Source organism: Neopelma chrysocephalum, unplaced genomic scaffold, assembly GCF_003984885.1.
Source record: "Neopelma chrysocephalum unplaced genomic scaffold, ASM398488v2 Primary Assembly neopelma1_70, whole genome shotgun sequence".
NCBI classification, from domain to species: Eukaryota; Metazoa; Chordata; class Aves; order Passeriformes; family Pipridae; genus Neopelma; species Neopelma chrysocephalum.
In genome coordinates, this window is record NW_020897730.1 from 4,237,610 (window position 1) to 4,264,453 (window position 26,844).

A 26,844-nucleotide genomic window follows, 5' to 3' on the forward strand; every position below is an offset into this window, starting at 1 on the left:
ATTAAAGAACTGTAGAACAGATACGTGAGAGCAAAACATAATTAGTGAAAGTATATCCCCCAGTAAATGTTCTACGTGATTTTGAGTGCCAGCCTGGAACAACTGGGACTCCTGCCTCTTTTTTCCCAGTCAAGATGTGTGGTCTTCCAGTAGGCAGCAGCAGTCAGTGTTTTTAATTGGAGGCAAACAGCAACTTGGTTGTTTTAGATTCTTTTTCTCCTCTTTCTTTTTGGTATGCCATGAAGTTGTGATTTAATTTTTTGTTAAAGATACAGTGAAACCTTTCCACTATTCCCTCCTCTTGGGAAGCTGTTTCCTAGATAACTCCTGCTGTGTTGTATCACAGGCTTCCAAAAATGCTGGCTGCTCTAACAGAATTTAGATAGTTAAAAAAATGTTTGCAGTTAGCGCTGACCAATTGTAAACGTGTCCTGTGCCGACCCCGGAGTTTGATCCCATTCAATTCCTTTGGCTTTGTTTATAGCGTTAAGTAGATTTAGAAAGTAAGCATCTATTCATGACCCAACCTGATCTGGCTTCTATGAGATCATGTGAAATGCCTGAATCAAAGTGAATAATAAATATAACTCAGCAGGACCAATGTTCGTTCTTTTGCAGATGAAGCGTGAGGCTTATTTTTGTCCTAGTGTAGGGGAGAACGTAGCAAACAAATCTAAGAGGGAGGTCTCACACTTTCTGGCCTTTCAGATATAAGGAGTAAGCACCCACAAGAGATACAGAGTCAGTTGGCTGTCACAGGTAAGTTAGAAAGTCAGCTGCTTTCAGTTACTGTAGTCAGTGGGGTAAGAATGGGGAAATGCACCGGTGCAGTGGGTCAGTCCTCTGGCATCGCTTCTCTTGGAACATCTCCCCAGCAGATCTTGGGAGTGTCAAAGTTCCCTAGTAGGTCCTGTGGGCTCTCTGATTATTTAAAATGCACTAACTGGGAAACTGTGCAAATTCTGTCTGTTTTGGGGAGTAAGAGGCATTTATTAAATCATGCATTTTTGCTTGTCAGTATGCAGTGTCAGTCTGTAATTCACATGGAATATCCAGTACTTGTATTTGAATTTTCAAGTTGTACACTCGGGAAATAATTATGTAAAATCCATCTATTTCATCTCAAATGCGTGCTCTTAATTGAATCCACTATCAGAGATATATAGACACTAGCATATAAGGAAATCCAGGTTTCTCCCAGTGTTTGCCTCTTACCTGATCTTTTTTTTCCCAGTATGTTACCTATGGTAAGTTTTAAAACAGAAAATTCCTGAGACCAGTTACACATTTCTGTAGTATTTCTATTGCATTTCACTTACATTCACTGAGAACCATAGAAAACAGACCCAGAGAAATGAGGCCCCTAAATCTATATCTGAAGCAGAGCACACAGTTTTTGTTACTAGGCAGAGGAGTAGGCAGTTCTCTGGTTCCAGAAGTCAGGATTTGATTTGAACCGGTAGGCAATGGAGCCCACTTACCAGAATGTGGAATAGGAACACAGTCACTCCAGTCCCCTCACTGTAAGGTTCCTTTGAGGTTGTTCTATGTCCAGCTACAGCATCTGTAAATTAGCATTTCTCATATTAGACATTTTTCCAAATTTCTCAAAAGTTTTGATCTTGTTATATTATCCTTCCTTTTATTCTTGAGCATCTTTCTTTCCTTAATACTTTTGGTTCCCCTGTCCCACCATACTAAAAATAGTGGTTTTCTCAATTGCTGCAGATTGCCAAGATTTTCCACATCAGGCAAGATATAACTCTACAAAATCATTCCTTTTTTTACAGACTGGAATCAACCAAAATTTGGCAATCAGTGTCTTGTTTCAATAAAATTGTTCAGAGCAAAACTCCATTTTATTTTATTTTATTAGCTAATCTGATGTTAATTATTCGTGGTCTACAATGCTCTATTTGTAGCTCTCTGCTTTCAACTATGAACAGAGTTTCAGTGCCAAATTATCATTTGTTCAGAGTTTATTTAACACAATAGTGACACCCACTGGCTTATTGGATAGTTTTTCTTTTCATAGTCCCACAGAGTTAAAACACAAAACAAAGTACACTGTGAAGAATGTTTTCAGCACTTCACTGTGATTTGTTGTGCTTCTGTGAAGTATCACTGTGAATACTATGCTGCATCATCAGTTATTATGTTCCTGTAGCATATTAGACCATTGAAAGATATGATAAAAAGTCACCAAAATTTCCAGTAGTTTGCAGCATGGTTCACATGCTTTTTACAAGAAAGATGGAGAGAGACAATTTACAAGAGCATGTAGTGACAGGACAAGGGGGAATGGATTCAAACTGAAAAAGGGTAGGTTTAGATTAGATTTTGGGAATAAATTCTTTACTGTGAGGGGTGGTGAATGCCCCACCCTTGAAAGTGTTCAAGGCCAGGCCGGATGGGGCTTTGAGTAACCAGTTCTAGTGAAAGGTGTCCCCCCCCCGTAGGGGGGGGTGGAACAAGATCTTTATGGTCCCTTCCAACCCAAACCATTCTATGATTCTATGGAAAGTCAAGCTCTAAGAGTTACTATTGCATTTACTTGGCTCAAAATCTGACTATGAAAAATAAATGATCTATTTTGCTCTATTAAGGACAAGAGAATGGATTTAATGGCAAGTTGTGTGATTTGTCAGGTTTATCTCATCTTTATCAGGTTCATATTTAGAAGAGGGCTCTTTTATGGAGCCTTGACTTACAACAAAAATGGCTTTGGTCCCAGACCTATACAGTTACTGTGAGGATTGAAATCTTCCCAGAATAGATGCCCCTCCAAGCCCTGGAAGCTGTGGCTTTCCCTTGTCATAGATACACTCTTTGGAAAGGGGAGAGGACATGGGTGGAGCTTAGAGGAGCAGCAGATGCCCCCCCCCTCACTAAGCAAACCACAAAAGAAAACATCTGTCTGCAAACACCGTTGTGAGCTCTCCTCTCTTGCCCATAGTCTGCTTTACTGTGCTCCCCTTCTCTGTCCTGCTAGGGGTGGAATGAGAAAGGCTGGCTACAAGCCAGAGTCCCGTGCAGAATGAAAAGGGGTGTTGTATTATTTGCCTACAATCTGATTGTGTGGAGTTGATGGGCATTTTCATTTTTGTCCTTATGAACAGAGGTAAGTGCATTTCCCATATCACTGGTACATCTCCATAGCCTGTAACATAGGGTACTATCCCAATTGAAGGAGAAAACTTGGCTTCTTTTGACTTTATTGATAATGAGAAGCAAGAGACAATTTACTCTAATAGCATGAACCATTTTTTTAAATTTCCAATTAAGACTCCTTTAAAACATTGTGCTTTCAGACAGTTAAGTCTCAGGGCACTTTAAAAATCAGGTGCTATTCAGTCTTAGGCATCCAAAAAAAGTAATTCCGGATAACCTTGGCCACTGCCTTTTCCAAACAGTATTAAATGTTTCATTGCATGATTCTGAAGTATTTGCAGTCTTAGTTTTAGAAAGCATACTTAATTAAAAAAAAATATAGCCTTGTTTTGCCAAAAGTCAATTTCTTACTGCAGGTCAAGCCCAGGATATGCTAAAATAACAGACCGTAGTCTTGGCATGGGTAGTTCCTGACCTAGACAATTAACAAGGCATTGAAATCCTAAAGGAATTTATTGGCATCAGATGGCAGAGCAGGCATAATATTCTGTTCATTTTAACTGAGCTAATTTGTCATTTCCACATGAGCATGACTACCTTCATCCTCTTTATTTGTACAGCTGTCCTGAGACTGTAATGCTGTGTAGTCACATTGGATGGGCACAAATAATAGATGTGATAATAGATGTTATGACATGGTATCAGTTTGGTCTTAACAAAGCTCCCAGTCATTATTAGTCTTTGAGCTGAAAGAAAGAGAGACAATCCACCAGCTTCACATGGCATGCTAAAGTTGTATCAGCTGCCAAACCTATTGTGAATTCGGGATTCAGTGCCTCTGTTTTATGACTTCACTGCCTTCTACTGAAGACATAAACCATGGAGTCAATTAAATTCACAGGGCAGCAATAAACGAAGACATTTTATCAATCTAAAGGACTACATGTCCTGGAAGTGGTTGTTGGTTAATTATGATAGATAATTACCATAGAATGCATATAGTGTCTCAACTTTTATCTGAGTGCAATGAAAATCATGTTTCTTTAGCTGCCCAAAGGATAAAATATGATTTAAAAATTTTCAACCCTTGATTGCAGAGCATGTACACTATATATTGAAAATATTGAAGTTGCTACCAAAACCTGTTGTTAATAAAATGCAATAAGACAAAGGTATTAGAACATTAGTGATAAACGTCTCGTGCTTTTTTTCCTGCTGATGAATGTTGCATTGTGCATGGTAGTAGCTACTTCAGAGTACTAAAAAAACTGTATCACTTCAGGTAGAGTTAGTTAAACAGTTGTATTTTATTGTATTATTAGGCTCATTCATTTCACTTATACTGAAAATTATTCTTTACTTAAAATGGTTGTCAAGTCTTTTTTTTAATCAAGTATTAAAAGGGCGTAATAGCTGCTTTAAAATACTTCAATGAGCAAATTCAGTTTTCTGACAGAGGATGTGCAAGGCACTGCCAGTAGACAGGCTGCAACTGTTCATGCAAGCAAATGCTCAAATTAAACACCCAGAATCCTGATTGTCCATTCACTGTTAACAAGGGTGCAGAATCATGAGCTTTTAATATGAGTAGCCCCTAATTTGCATAATATTTGACACTCCTCAAATTATGGTATCAAGAAAACTGTAACTGTTAGTGAAGACAACATGGCAAGTCTGCCCTGGAGTTATTGCCAGTGACTTCACTGGAAGCAGGATCAAGGTTGAAATGAGATGATACAGTAAAGATAAATGGAACCTGAGTTGTATGAGGGTACTTTTTTCAGGTAGTCCTTATTTCTAAGTGTAAGACTTCTTTTTCCAGCCTCTGGACTAAGTTCCTATTCATAGTTTAAGGGCCCGTGGTCATCTAGTCCTGCTTACACTAAGGTATAAACCTATAGAATGTTGCTTTGCAAACATATAGTAAATTACCTCCTCTCTTTCTTTGCTGATTTGATTGAATGATGGATGCCATATATCTCTTCATTTCCAAATGTCAAATCACACTGATTTTAAAAGACAAATAGAAAATAAATAAAAAGAAAAAGAAGTGTAGGTCCCTGCTTGCAATTCACAAGGTAAGATTTTGTTCAGACAGATTCAATCTGCTGAAATGTTTACACTGAAAAACGAGTATTCAGTTCTTTTGCTTCCTGAAGTTACATATCTGCTTTAAATCATCTTTCATTTCTGTCATTTTTTTTTTGGTTCAATCAATTCATAGAAATAAACATATGGTCTGTTATTTCTGTGGATACTGAAATATCTTTTACTGCCCTCAAGTGGTCCTAAAACCTTATAGTTTTCTCAGGAATGCATGGATCCCATTTTGTTCCCTTTTTTAATGATATGGTATCACTGATTGATGAATTCTGAAATTGAAGCACTTCAGTGTGAAAACAGAACAAGTTATAGGTAAACAAAGATAATGATACAGAATGAAAAAGATGAGTAAGAGAAATAAAGACCTATAAATATTTAGATTTTGTAGGGTGGAAATGTAGACGACTCTCATGTGAAGTCTGATTAGAAAGCTTGCTTTATTCAGCACTTTGAATCTATGGTTGTGTAGCTTTTTAGCAGCACAGAACAAAACCTGCAACAAATCTGAAACAACTCCACAGCAATTCTACAGACCAAAGAATTCAGTTGGCATGGGAAGTAAAGAATGAATAAAGAATATATATTACCTTGGAAAAGTTAATGAAATTCCATGGAGGCAGTCTGTATGGTAACATAGGTACAGATACTCAATTTAGAGCCATTTATAGATAAACGGCATTCTGCAACCTCCAAAACCATTTTAACACAATCTATTAAAATTGATACTTTCTGTAAATATGTTGGCTAATAACTTATCATTTTTTCCTGCAGGAAACTTGACAACTTTTAAATAAGGTATTAAGATCTGAGAGTGATGATGGAAGACATGAGCTAGGAAAACTTAAGATAATTACCACATCTTAATTTAAAAGAAAGAGGGAACTCTCTTGATTTGTTCTAATTGGGTACAAAGTCCTTTTGTCTAAAATGAGTCCTCATTTCTCTGGTGGGAAAACATAACACCCAGTGGAGTCTTAGGCTTGCAAAAGGTGATACTTACATTGGTAGAGCCAGGAAGACTTGCAGTTTATCCCAGGCATCTCAGCCGGGTGGTCTTGGAGACCTGATGAAGGTGAAAAGAAATGATCACCTTGAGCAAGTTGTTAAATTTGAAGGTCATGTTCCTGTGGCATGTAATGCATGGCACAGTTCTGCAGGCTGTACAGCAACCTGTTCTGAATCATGAGTGTTTACACATTGTAAGCCTTGTTTTAGCCATAGTCATCTCTGAATTGCTGCCTGCTGCGAGGTTTACAGCATATTCATTCACTTCTTTGGACTCTTTTCAGGGTCAACCTGGTGAGCTGGGAGCTCAAGGGCCAATTGGGTCCTTGGGAGCCACAGGACCAGCTGGTCTGCCAGGGGAAAAAGGACAGAGAGGTGAGAATGGGCAGCCTGGGCCAGCTGGAGAAAAAGGTGATAAGGTAGGAAACACCACAGACTGCTCTTTAAGGTGTAATGTTGACTACTGATACAAAATTCTCACTGAAATTAATTACAGCATTCTTGAAAAAATATTTCAGGAGTTTTTTGCTGTGGATTGCAAAATTAGAATTGTCAGAAGACATAAAATAAGATTAAACAGACTCAGTCTCTGATTGTTACTTACCATGTCATTCTCCTTAGTGTCAAATAGGTTTGTGGAAGAAATGTGGAGCTGGAGGGAGCTTTTGGTGCTTTTAAAAGTGCTGCACTAAACAGAATTTTATTACCACTTAAGGGTATAAATTGTAGTCCAGATTCGTATCTTTCACAGTTGTACAATCCCTGTGCTCTTGGTACCTTATATTAGTTTTAATGGCCTAATTCCACTGATCTCAGAGGATGACTGAAATCACTAATGTCAGTAACTGGCACACCTGAAAATGTAGGTGCTATAAATAAAAATTGTGCTGCTGGTAATATCAAAATAGGAGCAGGACTGTTAAATTATGTACAGAATTAGTTTAAAAGTTACAGGCAACTTGCCCTTCTCTGTGATTTTATAATCTTAGGAGAATGAATGAGTATGAGTGTTAGACATTTGTCCTGTACTGCACCATCTGTCACATGTTTAGCTATTGGCACTAGTCCTTTGCTAAGCCCATATAAGGTTTTTTCAGATCTTTATTTCTGACAGTTACAGCTTTTGATTCATATTTCAGACATGACAGTTTTTTGTTTCTTGCTATACAGTATCACATATTCTTGGTTTTCCTTATTTTTAAGATTTAATGACCTCGGCAACTCTGTTTTTTCGTATCACCTGTTTTTAGGGCCCAACTGGAGTCCCAGGATTTCCTGGTTTAGATGGTGTTCCTGTACGTATTAAATAAGTATTTCTTTACAAAAATTGCAGTTCCTATAAAGTCATAGCAAGTCCCCTAACAGAACAATACACTCAATAAATTGTTTGGCTTTATATCTATTGATATCATGTCACCTACAAAATTACATGCTTTGCAAAAATGCAAAATAACCAGGTTAACTTCAACTGTGTTTACTATTGATAACAAATTCCACAAAACCCCAATGAGATAAGTACATAATTTTCATGCAGGAGTGGGGCAATGAAGGCAGAGGCTGCCCATGCCCATTTAGCATGTGTCAGTGCTAGGATTAAAAGCAACAAGTTTATTTTCTCAGGCTCTATAGCAGGCTGTAGTCTCCTTGACGCATTCTTAACATCTCTGGAAATACCTCAAACATACTTAATATCTCAAGTGATGTATCTCAAATGATATTTCTGTTTTCTATTCAAATGTTCTGATTTTTCCATGTAGTCCTTTTACAGGAAAAAACCCCAACCACTGACCCCATTAATTTTAGCCTGAATAGAGACTGAATAAGCAAAGCATCTCCTAAATATATCTTTATAAGCATGTGATTATATATTTTGCAGAATGTCTTCCCCAGTGTGAAAATAGTTGTGGTAAAAGAGATAATATCTTACATACAGCATTTTTCAAAATACTGTATCTATTAGAACTGAATTCCTATGTCCTTACTAGTTTCATGTGAATCAAAGTTAAAATGTTGAATTTTGAAAGTGAAAACAGAACCAAAAACTGAGTGGGTGTCGTAGCATCTGCTTGTCAGCTGTCCACAGTTGACAATAGGGCTGTTGCCAGAATGTCTGTATAATGTGGAGGCACAAAAAAAAAAACAAACGTGTTCCCAAAAAATGCATATACTTTTTATGAATAATGTCAATTAAAAAACGGTGTCCACAAATTGAGATGAAGAACCTTAAAGACAGGAAGAAGTTAAAATTGTCAAAAACATATCAGGCAAATGATCAGGATACTTTCCTGATGATTTTTCAGAACCCCCCCAAAAAATAATTTTTGGCTCAAAACCAAAATGTTACAAAAATGTTTAATTCCGTGGAAATAATTTTTTTCTCCAGTGGGAGGATCATTCCAAGAAAAATATCACTGTTTGTATTGCCCAGTGCCTAATTTACAGTAGAACTAATCCTTATCTGGACACTGGTTAGCTCTTGCTACGTTAGAAAAGTCACAATCTCTGCTATTACTCTGTGCCTGAGCTGAACTGTGTCCTGTTTTTCATTGCTTTATCCTATCAGTTAAAAATGTAAGGCTGTTTGAGATGACTTTTGGGGGCTTTTTTAGCTTTTCTTTACAGCCACAAAAAAGGTTATAGTTAGAGAGTTAGAGTCTGCATTCTCTGAGAAGACAGTACATTACTTTTTGACTCAAGTGAGAGTTCAGTCTGGTCCTCATAACCAGTGCTGTCCCTGTTATATTTGGTATGCATCAAAAAAACCCAAACAAACAAAAAACTTATATCATTTGTTCTACAGAAAAAAAAATTCTATTCAGAATATAAAACATTTCTAATGCAAAGAATATGAAACTGGGACCACTGTGACGTGTCCTTTGATTCAGATCTGAGGTATTTGTCTCTGAACTGTTCTGTTAACTAAAGAAACAATTCCCCATTGATCATGATGCATTTCTAATAAATATGAAACTGTCTTTCAGGGATTACCAGGAAGGGAAGGACCCAGAGGCAAGCATGGTTTAGATGGCTGCAATGGCTCAAGGGGAGATCCAGGATTTCCAGGCGAAAATGGTTACATGGGACCAAGAGGTCCTTATGTACGTGAAAGGCATCCCTGCCGTCCATGAACACTGCACACGTGCATTCCCCTCCAAGAGAACAGCTCTCAAAGTGAAAGGAGTTTCAGACTATGGCACTAGTTTTGCACTGCACAGGGATTCCCAAGCATTCTTACTCAGCTTAATGGGAGTGAAAGACACTGCCTTAACAAATTAACTTTAAGCTTGAATGTGAAATAAGTTCCTATATCCTTGAAGTGTATATGGTTACCCTGAGAGTTAAATTCTGCCTTGTTTCCCCAGTGTGTGACCACACCAGTGCCAACACTGTACACTGAAGTACAGCTGAGGAGGAGTAGGTTGAAACCATCCTACCATTCATCAGGACTTGAAATTTCTTAAAAGCCTTAATAGTAGGGACATACATGAGATGAATTAGCAGAAAGTGGAAGCTTCAGCAAGTCTAAGTCCTGTTACATTCTAAGATTTTCTGCCACTTTTTACACATATCTATCCGTGGCTGCTCTGTGCACACCTAGTCTTGCCTGAGTGTTTATCTGTATATGTAGATCATTTCACAGTAAAAATCTTTAAAATTAGCTCTTTAATATTTGTTTACTTTTGCTGGTAAATTGGAAAGCATTTTAAAATTTGTTTAGGTAGCTCTGTTAGCAGTTCTACACTAATGACGATAAAAGAAATTCATGTCAGTAAGCAATATAAATTACTGTAGCTCCAAAGAAATTTTGCTGAGCTGGTTTAGTCCCCAGTCTTTGACTTTTCATGGAAACAAGTTTTAGTTCTGAAGGAATAATAGCTGATTAGTTGCTCTAAGAGCTTCCCTGAAATATTCCAAGTAAAACTGCAATTTACATAAAAAATCCAATGTGTTTTGTGGGAGCTAAATAAGATGCTGAAGTCAGACTTAAAAAAAATGCACAGAGGGTGCCAGAGTGAAAAGATGTTATCAAAAAATATAGCAATTATAATAAAATACCATTTCAGTCTTGTAATAAATGCTATGAAATACACAACATGATGAAAAACTTAATGATAACCTCATTTCTTATACCTCTGAAAGTAACTCATTAACCTTCCAAATGAAAAAATGACTTCTGCTCAAACTCTAATTTTACCTGTATTTTCTTACTTATTATGGCCTTCAAAATAGAGTTTTATTTTTTGTAATTAGCCAAATGACATAAAGGAAAAATGAGACATGGGACAAATTACAGCATAAATCCTACCAATTTCAGGAGCACACTCTTTGACAGGCCTAGAAAAATATTTGCAAAATACTTTTGCAAAAACTGAGAGACACAATAGGCATGTAGCCTTGGATATGCATACTAAAATTCCAGTGAAAATTAGTTTAGCTACTCAGAAAGACAAGACATAGTAACCATATTTTCTTGTGTACAAGAATGCTATTCCAACCTCTCTATGCACATTGCCTATTTTAAATCAATTTGTTACACCAAATACCAACCTGACTGTACATGATGGCTAAGATTTTTATGTTATTCTTATTTATAACATTGTCCTGTATAATTTAATTCAACACCATGTACATATTCATCAGCTTTACTTCCGTTAACTTGTTGGAAAAGAAAGTAGTTCCTATTTGTAAGCCCTTGCCTAATTCATGTAGAAGATAAACTGAATCTAACAAAGATGTTTTATTACACCAGAGAGCACATATAAAATAACCAAAGATAAATACAAATTTTTATTTGTATAATGTGTTCCCTAGCAGCTGTTGTTTACCTGTAATCTGTATCCAGTCTAGTACAACTATATCCAGCTGTAACTCTTCTTTTTATTGTACCATTCTAGGGATAAGTACCTTCCCTGTTTCATTCCAACTGCAGGATTTGAATAGCCGGTGTATAATATCAGAAAACCTGTACAGTCTTAAAGGGGTTAACAGTATCCCATTTTATTGAAATCAATAGTTAAGTGGTTAGCTTAGTGAAATTATATCCACTGCATTTGGATTTCAAATGAGAAAACTCCAGAAGCAATGTCTTTATAAATCTGTTCTTCAGATGTGCGCATATCATGGCCTTAACAATAAATTGAGCACTACGGTTAAATTTTGCTAAAGAAATCATCTGTTCTTGCTAAGTCTGATTGAGGTTTTGAAGGTGCTAAACTTAGCAAAGTTTTATAAAGAACCCCACAGCAAATACCATGGGAATTTAGTTTTAAAAAAAACAGGACCTCTAGGCATCAGATTTTTTTAATAGACTGAAACATGTTTCCTAATACATGGAAATATTGAATATTACGCATCTAGTACAGTCCATACTTTTATTTTTCTAACTGTATGCAGAATCACTCTAAATTCTTCTAAATCACAACATGAACTTTGGGAGAAGGCAGACTACTGGCACTTACAGTCACTGCCTCCCTGAAAGAAAAGGTAGGCATAGGCATAGGCTTGATAAAGGCAAAATTTGTGAAGAGTGTAGCATAATCAAGAGCCAAGAGCAAAGAAGCACCTGACAGGGCAGGAGGCCAGAAGCTGTGGGGAGCTGGTTTGCTCAACTTACAGAAGGTAATTTTACTTTTAAGGGTCTTGATAGATAAAAGAACCGCAAAATGATCATGCATGATCCTAGTGGATCACTTTGTGATGTAGGGGCACCGGAAAATCACAGCCTGAGAATTTATCATTCAGTCTCCATGGAAATGTAGAATATCAGTAAGTGAATCATGTTTTAAGAGACTTTTTTTCTTTAAAGGGAAATCCAGGGCAAAAAGGAGAAAAAGGAAATTCAGTGTATGTTGCACATTTTGGAAAAGGACCTCCAGTAAGTATCTGATTTAAAGAAAAATCATAACTTGTAGGGAAACATGTATGGTAAATGTAATTGTTCTGTTACTCCTCACTATTTAATAAAGCTTGGTGCAAAAAATAAGATTAAAACCACATATACAACTGAAAGAGATAGCTTGTGATCTTAATATCTATAAAGATAGAAAAGACCCACAACAAAGCTTGGGCTGACTCATTTGCTAAATGATTGTCATTACAGGGAGAGAGAGGTGATCCTGGCCCCCCTGGCATGCCTGTAAGTACAGTCAGTAGGTTCTGTACCTACTTTTTGGCTTGAAGATCTTTAAAATTTTCCTCTTTAGTATAGTAAGAAGTACTGGGGTTTCTCCCTGCCTGCCTTAAACAGCAAAATTCCAGAATAAAGTCTAAGAAACACAGAGTGCCTCTACTCTGCCCCACGGCCAGTTCCTGTTGGCTGAACAGGATGAGAAATAGGCTGTACCCATCTGCATTAGCTGTGTATGGAGCAGCTGGTGCCCTGGTACTCACAGTTTGCAGAATATTTTCTTCATGATACTCAAGATGAGTAGAGATGTGACACCTTCTTCTACACTATTCTGGCCATAAGAACATACAAAAAGAAGAGAGAGCTTAATTATGTTGCAGAATCACGCTCTTAGTGGCTTTGGGTTTCTCTTAAGCCCTTCACAAAGGTATTCACTGGTGAACTGTATCAGCTCACCACATTGTAGTACAATTGCTGACAAAGTATTCTTTCGATTCATTAATAACATGTAACTGTCCAGTGTCTTTCCAGCGTTAACAGAACTGGTGCTGAGCTGTTCTAGTCACAGTGAGGTTTCAGGTGTGGTAAAAGCTTCTGGCCTTGGGTGGAATCCACAGGCCAGTAGACTTGAGTCCATGTGATGTAGGCATTTTGGAGGGGCTGGTTTTGTGGAAAAAGGGGCAAGTTCTTGGTATTTTCACAAACAGACCTTTTGCCATCTTTTCCAGGGACCTAGAGGGTCAAGAGGTACAATGGGCCCAGCTGGATACCCAGGCCATCCAGGCTTGCCTGTAAGATCAACACAGTTAAACAGCCTTACATTTTTTGGATATGCATAAAGTCTGCAATTTTAGAACTTTCCTTAATGTGAATCAAGGCCTAGAAGTGATTTTTGAGACAGGTGATAAAAAAAAATGGATTTTTGCTTTACCTTATGAGTTTGGAAGTTGAGGAATTGGAGCATATGTTGTTCCTTCCCATGTCTGCATGAACACGTTTCATCCTGACAGTCTGTGGTCATAGTGGAATGCTGCTAGTGCTTTCTGCTTATTCCCTTTCCCCAAGACCACCTGTGGGAGACAGGAAAGGGGGAAACCAGAGTTCAGCCATCCTGAAAGCAGTGACCAAGTGAAGTAAATAGCACTTTGGGATAGGTACATCCCAAGGGAAAATTCTGCTGCTAGGTCCTACTGCCAAGAGCGGGTAATTTTCAAAACAAAGCTGTCTCTAAATCAGACATATTAACTTGTCTTCACTCTCTTTTAAAGGGTATTCCAGGTTACCCTGGTTTGCCAGGTCAACAGGTAGGCAATTACTTCTTCTGAAGTTTTTATGAAATAATAGAGTAATTTATACAACTATTTGAAGTGTTCGTTATGTTTATTTGTTACCAAGATTTTCATGGGAGTTACTTGATTAAATTTTAATGTCAGCATTTTCTGATCATGTGCAAACTGTGTACATTCTTTGTCAATTAGGGAAATCCAGGTATTGGAGTGGATGGACAAAAGGGGGAGCCGGTAAGAAACTAAATAATATTAAATATATTATTACTGTAGGATTAGAAGTGTAATAGAGTCTTGTTGGCTTCTCTGGAACCCATTCATTTGTGGCTTTGTGCTCCCGCTAATCATGTTAGAATGGAAGAAGGAGTAATACAAGTTAGTGAATCAATTGATTCTGTGCAGAAGTGATTCCTTCAGTGAGCTGCATGAAGGAATCAAGCATATTCTGGATATTTTGAAAAGCAACAATCAATATGTTAGTTAGCATTTACATAGCAGTTACCTGCTGTACAGACATTGCCTAAATAATCACACCAGTACCTTCCAGTGAGTGTGCCTGTACCAGAAACGTCACTGAATCCCATCTCTTGCTGTGTCCAGCAACAGATACAAAGGAAAGGGTGTAAGACAAGGACAAACACATAATAATAGCTCCTCTACCAGTCTGCACCTATATTAGCATACTTAGGATTTATAGATCCCATGGGAAATATTTGATTTTTCTTCTATGAATTTGTCCAATCAGTTCTTAGAATTCGTGCAAGTGTCTAACGTGCACAACTTTCCATAGCAAATCAATAATTTCATTTTACACTCACAAGGCCTTGTGCTCAAAGGCTTTGGCCTAGAATATGAAACTGTATGTACACAGAAGAGATTTGACAGTCCTCTATGTCCACAGCAGATTTGGAGCAGAAGCCATGAGTTCTCATTTATTTCCTTGGCCATAACATTATTTTTAATGAATGAGGAGAATAGGAAATTAGATTGTCAACCTTACTCATCTTGGGAAGATGGTAAAGAGGTTTACAGATCTCAGTGCAAACCTTTATTTCTCTGCAGTTAATTAGTACATTTCTAATGAGTACAGAAATATGTAGTGCTGTAGCACAACAGGAGAACAGGTTGAGTCTCACTGAAACAGTTCATGGCCCAGAATGTCTCTCCTTTGGTTCCCACAGGGCGACATTGGACTTCCTGGGCCACCTGGGTTACCGCTGTTAGTTGGACCTCCTGGAGCTCAGCTGTTCAAAGGAGAAAAGGTGTTAATTTGTCATCGTATTTAACAGTGCTCAACTTGGCAAGTACAATCCTGTGATGTAATTTTTGCAAGGATGGGATAAGACAAATCTATCTTTCTGTAAGAGACCATCAGCTTCAGCAGAAATCCTGAAGGCTGTTCAGCACCCTTCCTACAAACTTTCAGGAGAGGAGACCCCAGGTGTACTTTAGCTCATGTGCTTGAGGGAAGACTATCTTGATGCAGAAAGGAGATACTGCCCTTGCTTTGGTTTTCGTCACTTTTTGTCATTAGCAAATCATATTTCAGGCATTTCAGGTAAAGTTCATTACTGTGCTATTAAATCTCTTTTGTGGTTCTTCACTAACACTTTTAATTTTGCACATCTTTGCTCAACTATACTCCAATGTACAGTTCTGATCTATCAACCCTAACCCTTTCAGGGTGCTCTTTTAATATAAAAAATGTGTGTGATTTTGTTGACAATTTTTATTGCAAGTTCCTGTTATTTACCATAGAATCATAGATTGGTTTGGGTTGGAAGGTACTCTAGAGATCATCTAGTTCCAAACCCGCCTGCCATGGGCAGTAATACCTTCCACTAGACCACGTTGCTCAAAACCTTATCCAACTTGGCCTAGAACACCAAGGATGGGACACCAACAACTTTCCTGGGCAACCTGTACTTCTTCAATATCACACCTACTATAGCCACAGTTGTGTGACTTAAAACATTAGAATATTCATAACCCCTGTTCTAAAAAACCCACCTGCTTTACAGAGCCCTATATTGGAGCCACTACATCCTCAAGTCTGATTTGCCCAAATACACAAAGGAAAAGGTGAAGTTGGTATTGCCAGTTCCTGCAGCCTCAGCTCAGGGAACTGGTAGGCTTCACATATTGGATCTTAGGCTTTGACTATGCAAATGGCTGCTATGTACAGGTGTATGAGGAAAAGGGAAAGGACCAAAAGAACCTACATAAACTCCCCATGTTGCTGGGAAGTGTGACGTGCTGCTGTGCAGCACATTACATGGCCATGACCATGAAACCAGCCCTAAGTCCCAGTCAGATTGGGGCTGTGCACAAAAGTGTAGATTTACATTTGTGAATACCTATATCCAACCAGGAAGAGCAGCAAACAATAAAGAACTACTGTCATGCATGATTGTAGGAGCAAAGCCCTGATTTGCAGGTTCTTGCAAGAGAAAAGATACATCTATCTCACCCCACAGTCATTATGCTGGTTTGACAGTGTTAACAGAAATAAAGATCAGTACATAAATGTTTTTCTTTTGTCTAGGGCACCTAGAGAAACAGACCCAGTGCTTAACAAAATGCTGGTTTTCAGACCAAGACTTAAAAGAAAATTAACCAGCACATTAATTATACATATTAATATACACAAAACCTTTCCTTTTATACATAGGGCCAAAAAGGATTACCTGGGGTAACAGGATACAGAGGGCCACGTGGACCCAAAGTAAGTAATGGGACTTTTTTTTTCTCATGGTACTGGCAAAGTCCTTCTCTGGTTATTATGTTAATCTTTTAAAGCACAGCATTTTTGCTGTGAAATTTAATCACCACCTAAATCGATGTGAGAGCAAAAATATTTCAAAACCTGTTGGAAAATCTTTCTGAGTCTGTTTTATACCTACCTATTGAATGTTGCCTGGTAGCAAAAGGTCAGTGTTGTTTGCAGTTGGGCTGTTGACACATAGTAGATTGGAACTGTGAAGAAAATAAAAACACAGATTATTTTTCCTCAAGAAGAGGCACAGACATGATCTGAAATTGTTCTTAATGGAGCATGATGTATGTTTACCTCAGTGTGTTAGGGAAACAATTGAATTTCACATTATAGATATCCTCAAGGGTTAAGAAGGCAGAGCCACCTGTTTGGAGAAAGAGTTGCTCTTTACTATCTATTCTACATTTTCTTTTCTTTCTGTCAGCATGAGTAATTTAAACATTGATGGGCCAGTTCCTGGATGCAGAACAGAAGCAGCCACAAAAAATTCTAGAGTCTTCATTGCTGATAGATTTGGAGGAGGAAAATCCAGAGGGAAGGAGACTACCATATCTCAGAGGATAAATGGGGACAAAAGAATGAGTGTAGTTTATGTTAAAATCTTGTTTAGTTTTGTAAGCAGAAGAAATGAGAAGCCTGAACATCACATATCTGAGTTGTAAGTCTGGCACTCATTTTTGGAGGTTCATTTTCCATCATAAAAAGACCACCGTTAATTAGTACTGGAAAAGAGGACAAAGCTGGTCTTTTTATATCAGATTGACGTTGAAAAAGATGGACTTTATATGCTTGCTCCAGTACTAGTGGTCCATGTAGGTGATAATACACTTGTTAGTCATAAGCAGGAGCTGAGAAATCAAATGATGCAGCTCAAAAGATGCCCAGAACGGAAAGAAAAAAAAATAAAAAAAATTCAGCAGCTGAAAGCACCTGAAGCTTGGAGGAGAGGCCAGAGCAGGTTCCTCGAATAGCTGGGGTTCTCAGGCACTGCTTAGTGGTGCTGCATGAAGTAACCCCCAGTGACTGAGCCTGGCAAGGGAGACAGGATCCATCAACCATATATATCCATATATATCATTTAATAAACATGCACAACTATTAAAATTTATGGCACGCTTCACTGAGCATCTTGTTTAAATAAGCTATTTTGAATGCTCCAGGGTATACTTGGGAGAGGAGAAAAGGGTGAAAAAGGCCTTCCTGGATTCCCTGGATTGCGGGTAAGGAAGTCACAGAATAAATTACATTACAAATTCACTATAATTACATTCATAATATATTTGGCAATTCAAGTTTGCATTCTTAAGAAAGATTTTAAGGATCTTTTTTAAACTAGTCTGTCATGCTTCCTGTATAGAATATTTAGGAGTCTTGCCCTGGCACTCACCCTGTCTCAGACAAACATAAGCTCATACAGACTTTCTGTCCTTGGAAAGAAAGTAAATCTCCAGGGTTATCCTCTAAATATTTAGAGCTGCACAAAGCTGCTCTGGAGTAGCACGGTACTAACACAGTAATTTTAATGTTTTCCATACATGTCAATGGCACTTTTTTACAGCACCTTGTGCTTGATTTGCCTGACAGTGCTCACATGGAGCAACACCTCAACTGCTGTGCTTGGTGCAACAGGATAAAAAAATTAAGTGAAGACCTGACTGATTTGCTTTGGTCTATAGTTCAAATTTGAAACTATTTGAAAAAACTTGGCAAAGTTTTTGGGAAATATCCCAAATAGTATTTATCTAAGTTACATTAACCACTTAGCAGTTCTGAATAGGTTTAATTTTGGATAAGTCTTTATGGTTTTAGCTCACATTCTACTTGCTTTTATCAGGGTCATCCTGGTGCTTATGGACCTGCAGGTTTTCCTGGAATGAAGGTACGAAGCATAAAGTATAAGCAGCTCCCTGAACAGTGGGATCAGTGAGGTTTGGTTTTCTGTGGATTTATGCAGATTTGGAATTTCCACATACTTCATAGCTCACATTGCATTCCTGCCTTTCTCTTCTGCTACCTGTTGCCACAGAATTTGTATGATCTCTGTGGCTTTGAATTTCTGCCACTCTCTGATATTTGGCTGAAATTTGCGTATGGAATCTGAAGTTGCAAGGAGAAGGGAAAGTCAGTGGGACAGACATGCAGCATGACAGAAAAGTTATGCAGCATGTTAACTTTGTTTGCCATGGTGACATTGTTTAATTTTATGTTATCTGCATGTTTTACTCATCTTTCTGGCTCAAGAAATTCCAGTTGTGATGTTAAGTCTGCTAAATTTTACTTATGAACTTAAAACATCTTACTGGGGTAAAGAACAATAGATGTATGTATATAGATCTATATCTTTCCCTTTTTCCTATCTTCTCTCCCCAGCTTATTTTCAAATCTAGTTAAGGTAATGATCATGCCATTCATAAATCACCTTAATGTACAGATATTCACCTCTAGAATTATGTTCCAGGTGACTGTTTTATCTGCAAAATTAGTTTTTACTATGGTCTTTACTCTTGCCTACCTAAGGAGTTTGACTGCTGGATGGATTAGTGTATTAGTAAATCATAAAAAGAGAAGCTGATATGCAGCTGCTTTCCATGCAGTAATAGTTTAAGAGGATCATTCAGCAGGCACCAAACCAATTTCAGCTGTATTAAGCAGACAGTCTATTAGAGCCTGCTGGTGTGTATTCCACCTAGTTCTGTGCACCAGCTAAGGTGAATCTGCTGACCACTGTCTAAATTACCTGGCAATACATGTTATGGGTTTTTTAACACAGGAGGTTCTATGAAACACACCATCTCTTGTACAAACCCAGGGAATTTTCTGAAACAAACTGTGGGTGCAATTAGAATGTGACAGTATTGTTTGACTGCCTTACAGGGTTTTAATTATTTTAATGTCTTAACAGATTAATTAAATTAAATTTATGTGATCCTTTCCAGGGTGAAACAGGATTTGCTGGTTTTCCTGGGCAACCTGGCTATCCAGGCATACAGGTAAAAAACCACCACACAAGCACACAATCCTATATAGGTGCCACCAGTTCCTCCCAAATGTACCCAATTATCAGACCATTTCCTTTTATACAATCATCATTTCTTTTTAAAATTTACTGTTTTCCTGATGGTCATAGTTACTCAACATCATGGTAGTAAATAACAATGTGAGTAAACATTCCTGCCTGGTGCATATGAGAGTGGGAATTCTATTTTGCATGCCACAGGAATTGTTAATCCCAATTGCCAGTAGTTACCTTTACCAGTATAGCTGTCTGATCCATGAACTCTGCAAGGTATTCATGGTTGAGCTGCATTCCCCAGAGAGGTATGTGAGGTAAAGGAACCTGCTATTTAGGTAATAGTACAATCCTATAAACTAGGATGAAAACTGGTCCCAAATGAGGTGACAAAATTCCTTCAGACAGGCTGAGTGATTTACCAAAATCTCTTGCATGCATTCAACCTGTTCACATAGGTAGCTGTTCCAAGATTGCTTACCAGAATGGAAATTGGACTCCACACCACCTGTGGTTAAACATTCCCTACTTTTGCTCACTTAGATGACACTAACTATTTTTTTATTTTACAATACATGCTGCTTTCCATTTGTCTTCTGCAGGCTGCAGAACCTATGATACTGTAATTCTGACTGCTGGATCATATTGTAATACTGAGTAACAACAAAAACTCAAATGAAGGGAATTATTGTGTTTTCTGTGGAATCTGCAATGCTAAAGCACACTTAGAAGGAAAAAGCAGTTCTGGATGCTCCTGTAGAGGGAACAAAGGAGCAGTGAGTCCAGCCAGAGGGAAGGGCTAGGGAGTGGCTGGGATAGGGTCCAAGGGGTCAGCATATACGAGTAAGAGGAGAAGTAAAATGCTGCAAACCAGAAGGTGGATGACAGAATTATCAGTAGAGACAGCAAGGCTGAAAAAGGTAATCACCAATATTACCACAGTACAGAGGACAAAAACAGTATTGCAGAAATTGTGACACTAATGAACTTGGCTTTAAATATTCTGGAATACCAAAGTCAAGGAGTGTTTATTTCCCTCTGAAATAATCTTTTTGGAAAGCTGCATATAAAACAGTAAATTTCCTTAAAGAGATTTGGGCAAGAATCACCTCTGTTATAAACTAAATTTTAAGATTGGAACACACTGTACATAATCTGTGATCACACAAGGAAGTAAACTGAGGCTGGTCCAAACTTGTCATAAGCAACAAACAACTTTTCAAGAAGCATGTTTACAAATGAGAAATGACAAGCACATGAAGTAAATAAGTAAAAGTACAATAAAAACATCTGGTTTAGTCACAGACTTGTTTCAAAGTCAGGCCTGCCAAGGGAATGTTAAATCAACTTCTTCAGCCAGATTTCATTTATGAGGTCATACTTGGGGGGAAGAAATTGCCCACATATGTCACTTTTTTTCCCATTTGCCCATTATCAGCTTCACAACAATGAGGAATCATTTAGATACTAATTAGACAGAAACATTGCATGTTTAAACAGAAGATTCATTGCAGTCCATTACTCCTAAAAAGTAGAATCAAACCTTAAGTGTTTTGTTGTTAAAAAGTTCTCACCCTGATGTACATATTGTTTTAATTTGGGGCATCATTAACAAACTTGAGACAAGTAATTTTACAGACAGAACAGGACATTCTTCAGACTCCACTGATTACCCCACAGTCTCAGTAGCCATCAATCAACACTACAAACAGTAAGCAAAAAATAATTAATTGTTGGTAGATTATTCTAGGGAAAAGTGTGAAGCCCTGCAGTGTTGAATCAGAAAGATGAAATTACAACTGCTAATGCAAGGAGCAAACAAATCAAGTATAGACACAGCTTAATAAAAAACAGGTGTACTCAGACAGACATGCAAAATTCTGAGTGATTGCACAGATGCTTTAGTTTTGCTTGGGAAACAATTGGAGAAATCTGATTGTTCCTGAAAGGAATAGATCTATCTAGACTTCATCAACTATTCATCTGGCCTCACCAGCTGCTGCTTATGATCTGCTAAAAATTACATAGACTGGAGGAACAAGAATATGATTAAAAACAAACTTGGGAATAGCCTGTCCTCACACAGATTTTTCTGAAACAAACATGCTCAGAGAGAATCTAAGATGGATTCAGATTTAAAATATAGAGACTCAGAAAAAAACCCCAGTTGCTTTCAAAGTAGATCTCATCTTTAAAAAATGTTAACTGTTGCTAAAAGCAAAGAATGGTCTTCAAGGAATTGTTGTCATACCTTTTGATCCCCAAGTTTGGACACTGGCAAGACTATTTTTTTTCAATAAGCTGTTGGTAAATTAAGTCTCCTAAACTTTTTATGGGAAAACAGTATCAGTCAACAAAATGATCCAAACATTTTCAGGCCATTATATAGGAACGTATCAACAGTGAAAACACAGGCAAAATGAAGCTCCCATCCAGAGGGGGTCATTAGACCTGACAGCCTAAAAACAGACCACAATCAGAATTTGTCACTTAAGGAGATACCAAGAACAGAAATGTTTGACCTTGGCTCATTGACTTCTCAGTCTGTTGTTGTGTTCTGGTTGTGTCATTTTAAAATCACTATGAAAATCATATAAGACTTGGGCCAAATACATCTATAGTACAAATATTTGATACTTTATCATCATTAAATTAATTTTAAATCTCAAAATCCTTTGTAAATTTATCAGTGGGGAAAAAATTCTAGGTTTGCTTTTTCTTTCCTGCCACACAGAAGGCTCTTCTATGTCATTAGGGAAGACAAATTTATGTTCCTGTTTAAAAGAGCCAAAGATGACACAAGGGTATTTTTTCATTTTGCAAGATACAGTCAAAGGAAAAAAAAACAGAGGTCAAGAGGACAGCAGCCAGTGACAGCTCCAGAACAGTTCAATTATTGGAAAGATATCATTTTTAAAAAAAAAAAGCCCAGAAAGAGGGATGGACTCCTTGTTTTTACTTATGTAAGAATGGATATCCAGTTTTGCAGTCCCAGTCCTCCTTGTCTGTGTCCTAAAAGGACCTGAACTCCAGTCCCGGGAATGCAGCCTCACTACGCAGTTCCCACATTGACATTCTTATTTGCTTGGTTCCCATTTGCTGAAAGAGCAGGGCTGAATCCTAATCTACAAAGCAAAAAGTCTAATACAATTTGCCACATAAAAGACCTCCCCTAAAGTCCACTTCACTGACAATTCTAAGTATCAAAACCCAAGCTAATGTAGAAATCCTCCAAGCAGAAGTGATTTTCCTCTCCATTAGGAGCCACTTTTATGTTTCCCTAATGCAGATGTTGAAACTTAAAAGAGCTTTGAGTATCTCTTACCATTGATATCTGTTAGACTGTGAAACCATTTTTCTTAAAGCTTATCTGTCATCATAGAAGTAATTTCTTAATTCTGGTATAGAATTTTAAGGTAAATAATTACAGCTTGGTTGTTAAATCAGAATCTCTCAATTAAATGGGTACTGATTTACTGTAACTGAGTTATCTTTACAATAAATGAATGAAATCAAATACAGCAGTCACATGTTCTGGAGAGTCAAATAGACATGTGTGATAGGTATATTGCTGTTTAGTCACTGGTATCATGAAAGATAATGATTATTGTAAATCTTTTTGCTTGGTTTTAAGTGCTATAAAGTGTCAAAGTAAAGTTTCCCAGGTGATGTGTGTCACATTCTTACACACCTTACAGTTGTTGAAATTTTCAGTTACATGCTGGTACATTGTATGTTTCTGTCTATCAGTAAAATTTATTGTTGGACTTACAGGGGGATCCAGGAGAAAAAGGGCCTCCAGGTCCTCCTGGAGCTGTTGGAACTCCACCGCTTCCTATAAAAGGTTATATCTAGTTTTAACCAGTCTTTCTGCTGTATGAAGTGTGGGACCTGTTTTGCTGAGGTGTGTCAAAGTGGTCACTTCCAAGGGATTCGGGGACAGGATCCTAAACCATTCACTTCCTGGTGGCCACATGCTGTACCTGTTTGTCTCACTGATCTCACTGGAACTACGTTAAACATACAAATTTCAGATTAAATGTTTGTTTGAAAGATCTTTGTGCACACAGTCACAACTGGATCTGAAGGACTGTCTCTAGTTATTGGACCTAGGCATATTTCAGAAAAAACTATGAAAAATAAGCCCATGCTGGATAATGGATGGCAGATAAGAAAACCTGTCTACCCACTGTAATTTAAGATTCTTATTTTCAGAATTGCCACAACACGTAGATTTTTAGATTACAATTAAACTTCCTATTGCATAGTAGGGGCAAAATCTTGGAACTAGAACCCCCACCGGAATACCTGTCAATTTATTACCTGCCTACCTAAACCTCAGGCTGGGTTTTTATGTCCCAGCTCCCTCTATCTCCATCTTTATCATTTAATCAGTGAAAAGATGTGTGGAAATTTTATTTCATAGCAGGAAGCAATGGGGAACAACCAAGTTTGCTGCCTTTTGCATGTAACACTTGGGGAATCTGTATTATGAGAATGTTTCAACAGACAAGTCATGATAAATTGTATTCCTACTGCAGCAAATGCTGATTGTGAACAGAAGTAAATTACAACAAAACCTCATTTCAGCAGAACTCCCCAAAAATCAATTACATTTTTTCCCATTGACTTTCCAGCCCATGTAAGAAAAGACTTAACCCCATGCTTAATAACTGAAGTAACATTTAATCATGTGCATGGTGTATGAGTGGATACAATCTTCAGAGAAAAAGGCCCTTAGCAGAACTGAGAACACAACTAGTACCAATATTTTGTTTCTCCAATTTCATGAAGCTGTTTATATCTGATTCAGGTTTTCTTTATCAGTATGTAATTGCAATTTTAAATTTTATTAATTGTAGCAATTTTGAAGATATACTTTTAAAAATTTGGATAATTTCAACCAATCCTGAAATGACCTCCCTGTGTGCACTTCCAAATGGGGATAACATGAGATGCATATTTATTTTAAATGCCAAGTGTTTTTATTTTGGGCAAACATTTCTCTCAGCATTCTGAAATATGTAGTACAAAGATACTACTACAGAGTGATGAAAAGTTAAAAACGTGCCCACAAAATGGGCTGGAATCCGTAGAAAAGTAACCAAATCCTCCTACCTTAAAATTAAATTGTTACACATTTAAAAATGTTTCATAAATTGTTTTACTCTTACATAGTTTCCAAATTATAAATTTGGTTTCAGTTTTATTTAGATTTAAGCTGTCAATAAGGTGTTTGACTCACATGTTTTTATAATTCCCTGTAGGTCCACGAGGAGATCCCGGATTTCCGGGTCCTGTTGGTGATATGGGGTCAGTTGGACCAATGGGTCCTGCAGGCCTGATAGGAAGACCAGGACTTGATGGAACAAGTAAGAGAAGTAGGGGATAAAATATGAACTATATAGCAGTAGTAGAGAAAGCAACTAAAAGAAAACTACTTTGTTCTTGCATGATGAAAGTCACCAACAGTAAGGATTTGAGCTCTACAGATTGTTCAGTAAAAATATTAACTGAGCACTTAGTGGCCAAAGAAAAGAATGAAAATTATCCAAGCAAAACATTAGGATATACTAGAAAAGGAACAGAAAGCTAAGGAGAATATTACCATGCACTGTAAACCCGTGGTATGCCTTTATCTGGAGTGCTGTGCTCAAAAATTCTGTTTTCCATCTCAAAAAGATATAAAGGAAAGTGATCAGGATGACTTCGCTCTGTATAAGGAATGAGAATAACTGGGATATCTGGAAAAGAGACAATGGAGGGGAGGAGGAAAAGAAGCATTTTAAGGTCTAAAGCAGAAGTCTCCTTTCCTGGGGATCCTGGAAACCTAAAGATCTAGATTTAGATGTTATATAGAAGCTCTTTTTCAGGGCAGTTCTGCATGGTCTGTGTTTCCTCCTTGATATCTCACACTAATCACTATGAAGCTGTATGGGCTTCACACCTTTCTTTTTTTATAGGTCTGCCTGGCCTGCCAGGAGTAAGTGGGGCACCAGGACCTCAAGGTTTTCAAGGTGACCCTGGTTTGCCTGGAACAGGCGAATTAATCCCAGGAAGACCTGGATTTCCTGGACCACCAGGCTTACCAGGACAGCCAGGAAGACAAGGCTTACCTGGACTACCCAGTAGGTTCAACAGCAATTTATGTATTAAGAATATAATTCTGCAGGTTAATAGATCCACTGCTTTTGTTGGTCCTACAAAAAACATAAAGGTGAAAAGTGCATTTTGACAGATATATCAGACTTTACATGGGATGTTGAAAACATCTTTTTCCTATTAGCTGTTGATGAGTGAGATTTCAAGATTTTCATAGTTTTCTGGGTGATTTAAGCCCATGAAAGTAACACATTTTTAAAAATTCTCTAAAAATATGTCACCTGAAGTCAAAACTACAGCAAACTGAGGAGGAAGCCCAAATCAGTATCCTTTAGAAGAGAAAAAGTAAAGTTCTAAGTGGAAAAAAGTAGTAGTGGCAATGAAAATCCATGTGTCAACATCGACTTGAGTCATACTAACTCTTGTAGTATAATTTATAAGCAACAACTTGTAAAGCATTTAATAAGATCTCTAACCTTTCACATGAGTATAACAAGATAAGGGAGAGCAGAATACACGACCTAAGCTGTTGAAAGAGTCAACCTGATTTATACTTGCTGTACAATTTGTTTTTTCAAAGGTGTGATCTGTACTGACAGAGGGATCCCTGGAGAACCCGGAGCAAAAGGTCAGATAGGCCTTCCAGGAAGAAAAGGTGCAAAAGGAGAAAAGGGTAAGCATACCTGGATAACAAAACACTTGAATATGAGACCTTTGCCAGTTATGTCAGATCTAAAAGTGCAAGAAGTTTATGGTAACTTGGTGGACAAGGCCCATTAAAGTGCAGAGTTAAATGGCCAGTTGGCACTGGAGCTTTTAAATCAGTAGATGATGTCAGTGCAGCAGTTACTTAGTGCTGATAAGGCTTCACCTCTTTGAAGGGAGTCAAATGAGATAAAATGGTCCAGGCACTACTCACACAGAAAAGAATAAGGGCAGCATTATTTTTTGTGTATTAATTCTGCAACTTTTTCAATGTAATTTTGACACATTCACATAGGAAGTCAAGGCCTCTGCTCGTGTCGTGCTGGTCCTCCTGGTCCCCGTGGTGTGCAAGGACCTCCAGGTATTCAAGGAAAGAAAGGACAAATGGGATATCCTGGAAGATATGGAGAAAAGGGCGACCCAGGCTTATCTGGTGCAATGGGATCACCAGGGCTCCCTGTGAGTAGTTTTCATGAACTTCAGTAAATAAATAACATGAAGTTACCTCTCAGCTCAGGAGGCATTTAAGCAGAGTAGTGGAGAAAGTGCCCTGGAAAACTATCTGAAACTTTTATCTATTTTTGCTTGTTACAGTCTAGTGAAACGAGCTATTACTTTT

General features: G+C 37.8%; 1 protein-coding gene across 3 annotated transcripts in view; it reads left to right on the forward strand.

The window, feature by feature from the left end:
* COL4A4 (collagen type IV alpha 4 chain) overlaps positions 1-26,844 on the forward strand; it is a 68,830-nt gene that overhangs the window by 12,453 nt on the left and 29,533 nt on the right. For 2 of the 3 annotated variants that reach the window (XM_027686063.1, XM_027686064.1), the window contains exons 5-22: positions 6,504-6,638; positions 7,470-7,514; positions 9,201-9,317; positions 12,026-12,094; positions 12,320-12,355; positions 13,075-13,137; positions 13,615-13,650; positions 13,825-13,866; positions 14,814-14,894; positions 16,304-16,357; positions 17,569-17,628; positions 18,243-18,287; positions 19,345-19,398; positions 23,193-23,262; positions 24,686-24,790; positions 25,382-25,546; positions 26,101-26,193; positions 26,521-26,684. In XM_027686063.1, coding sequence (XP_027541864.1) covers positions 6,504-6,638; positions 7,470-7,514; positions 9,201-9,317; positions 12,026-12,094; positions 12,320-12,355; positions 13,075-13,137; positions 13,615-13,650; positions 13,825-13,866; positions 14,814-14,894; positions 16,304-16,357; positions 17,569-17,628; positions 18,243-18,287; positions 19,345-19,398; positions 23,193-23,262; positions 24,686-24,790; positions 25,382-25,546; positions 26,101-26,193; positions 26,521-26,684 — 1,434 coding nt within the window. The remainder of the gene's footprint in view (positions 1-6,503; positions 6,639-7,469; positions 7,515-9,200; positions 9,318-12,025; positions 12,095-12,319; positions 12,356-13,074; positions 13,138-13,614; positions 13,651-13,824; positions 13,867-14,813; positions 14,895-16,303; positions 16,358-17,568; positions 17,629-18,242; positions 18,288-19,344; positions 19,399-23,192; positions 23,263-24,685; positions 24,791-25,381; positions 25,547-26,100; positions 26,194-26,520; positions 26,685-26,844) is intronic. The other variant, XM_027686065.1, reaches the window with a different exon arrangement.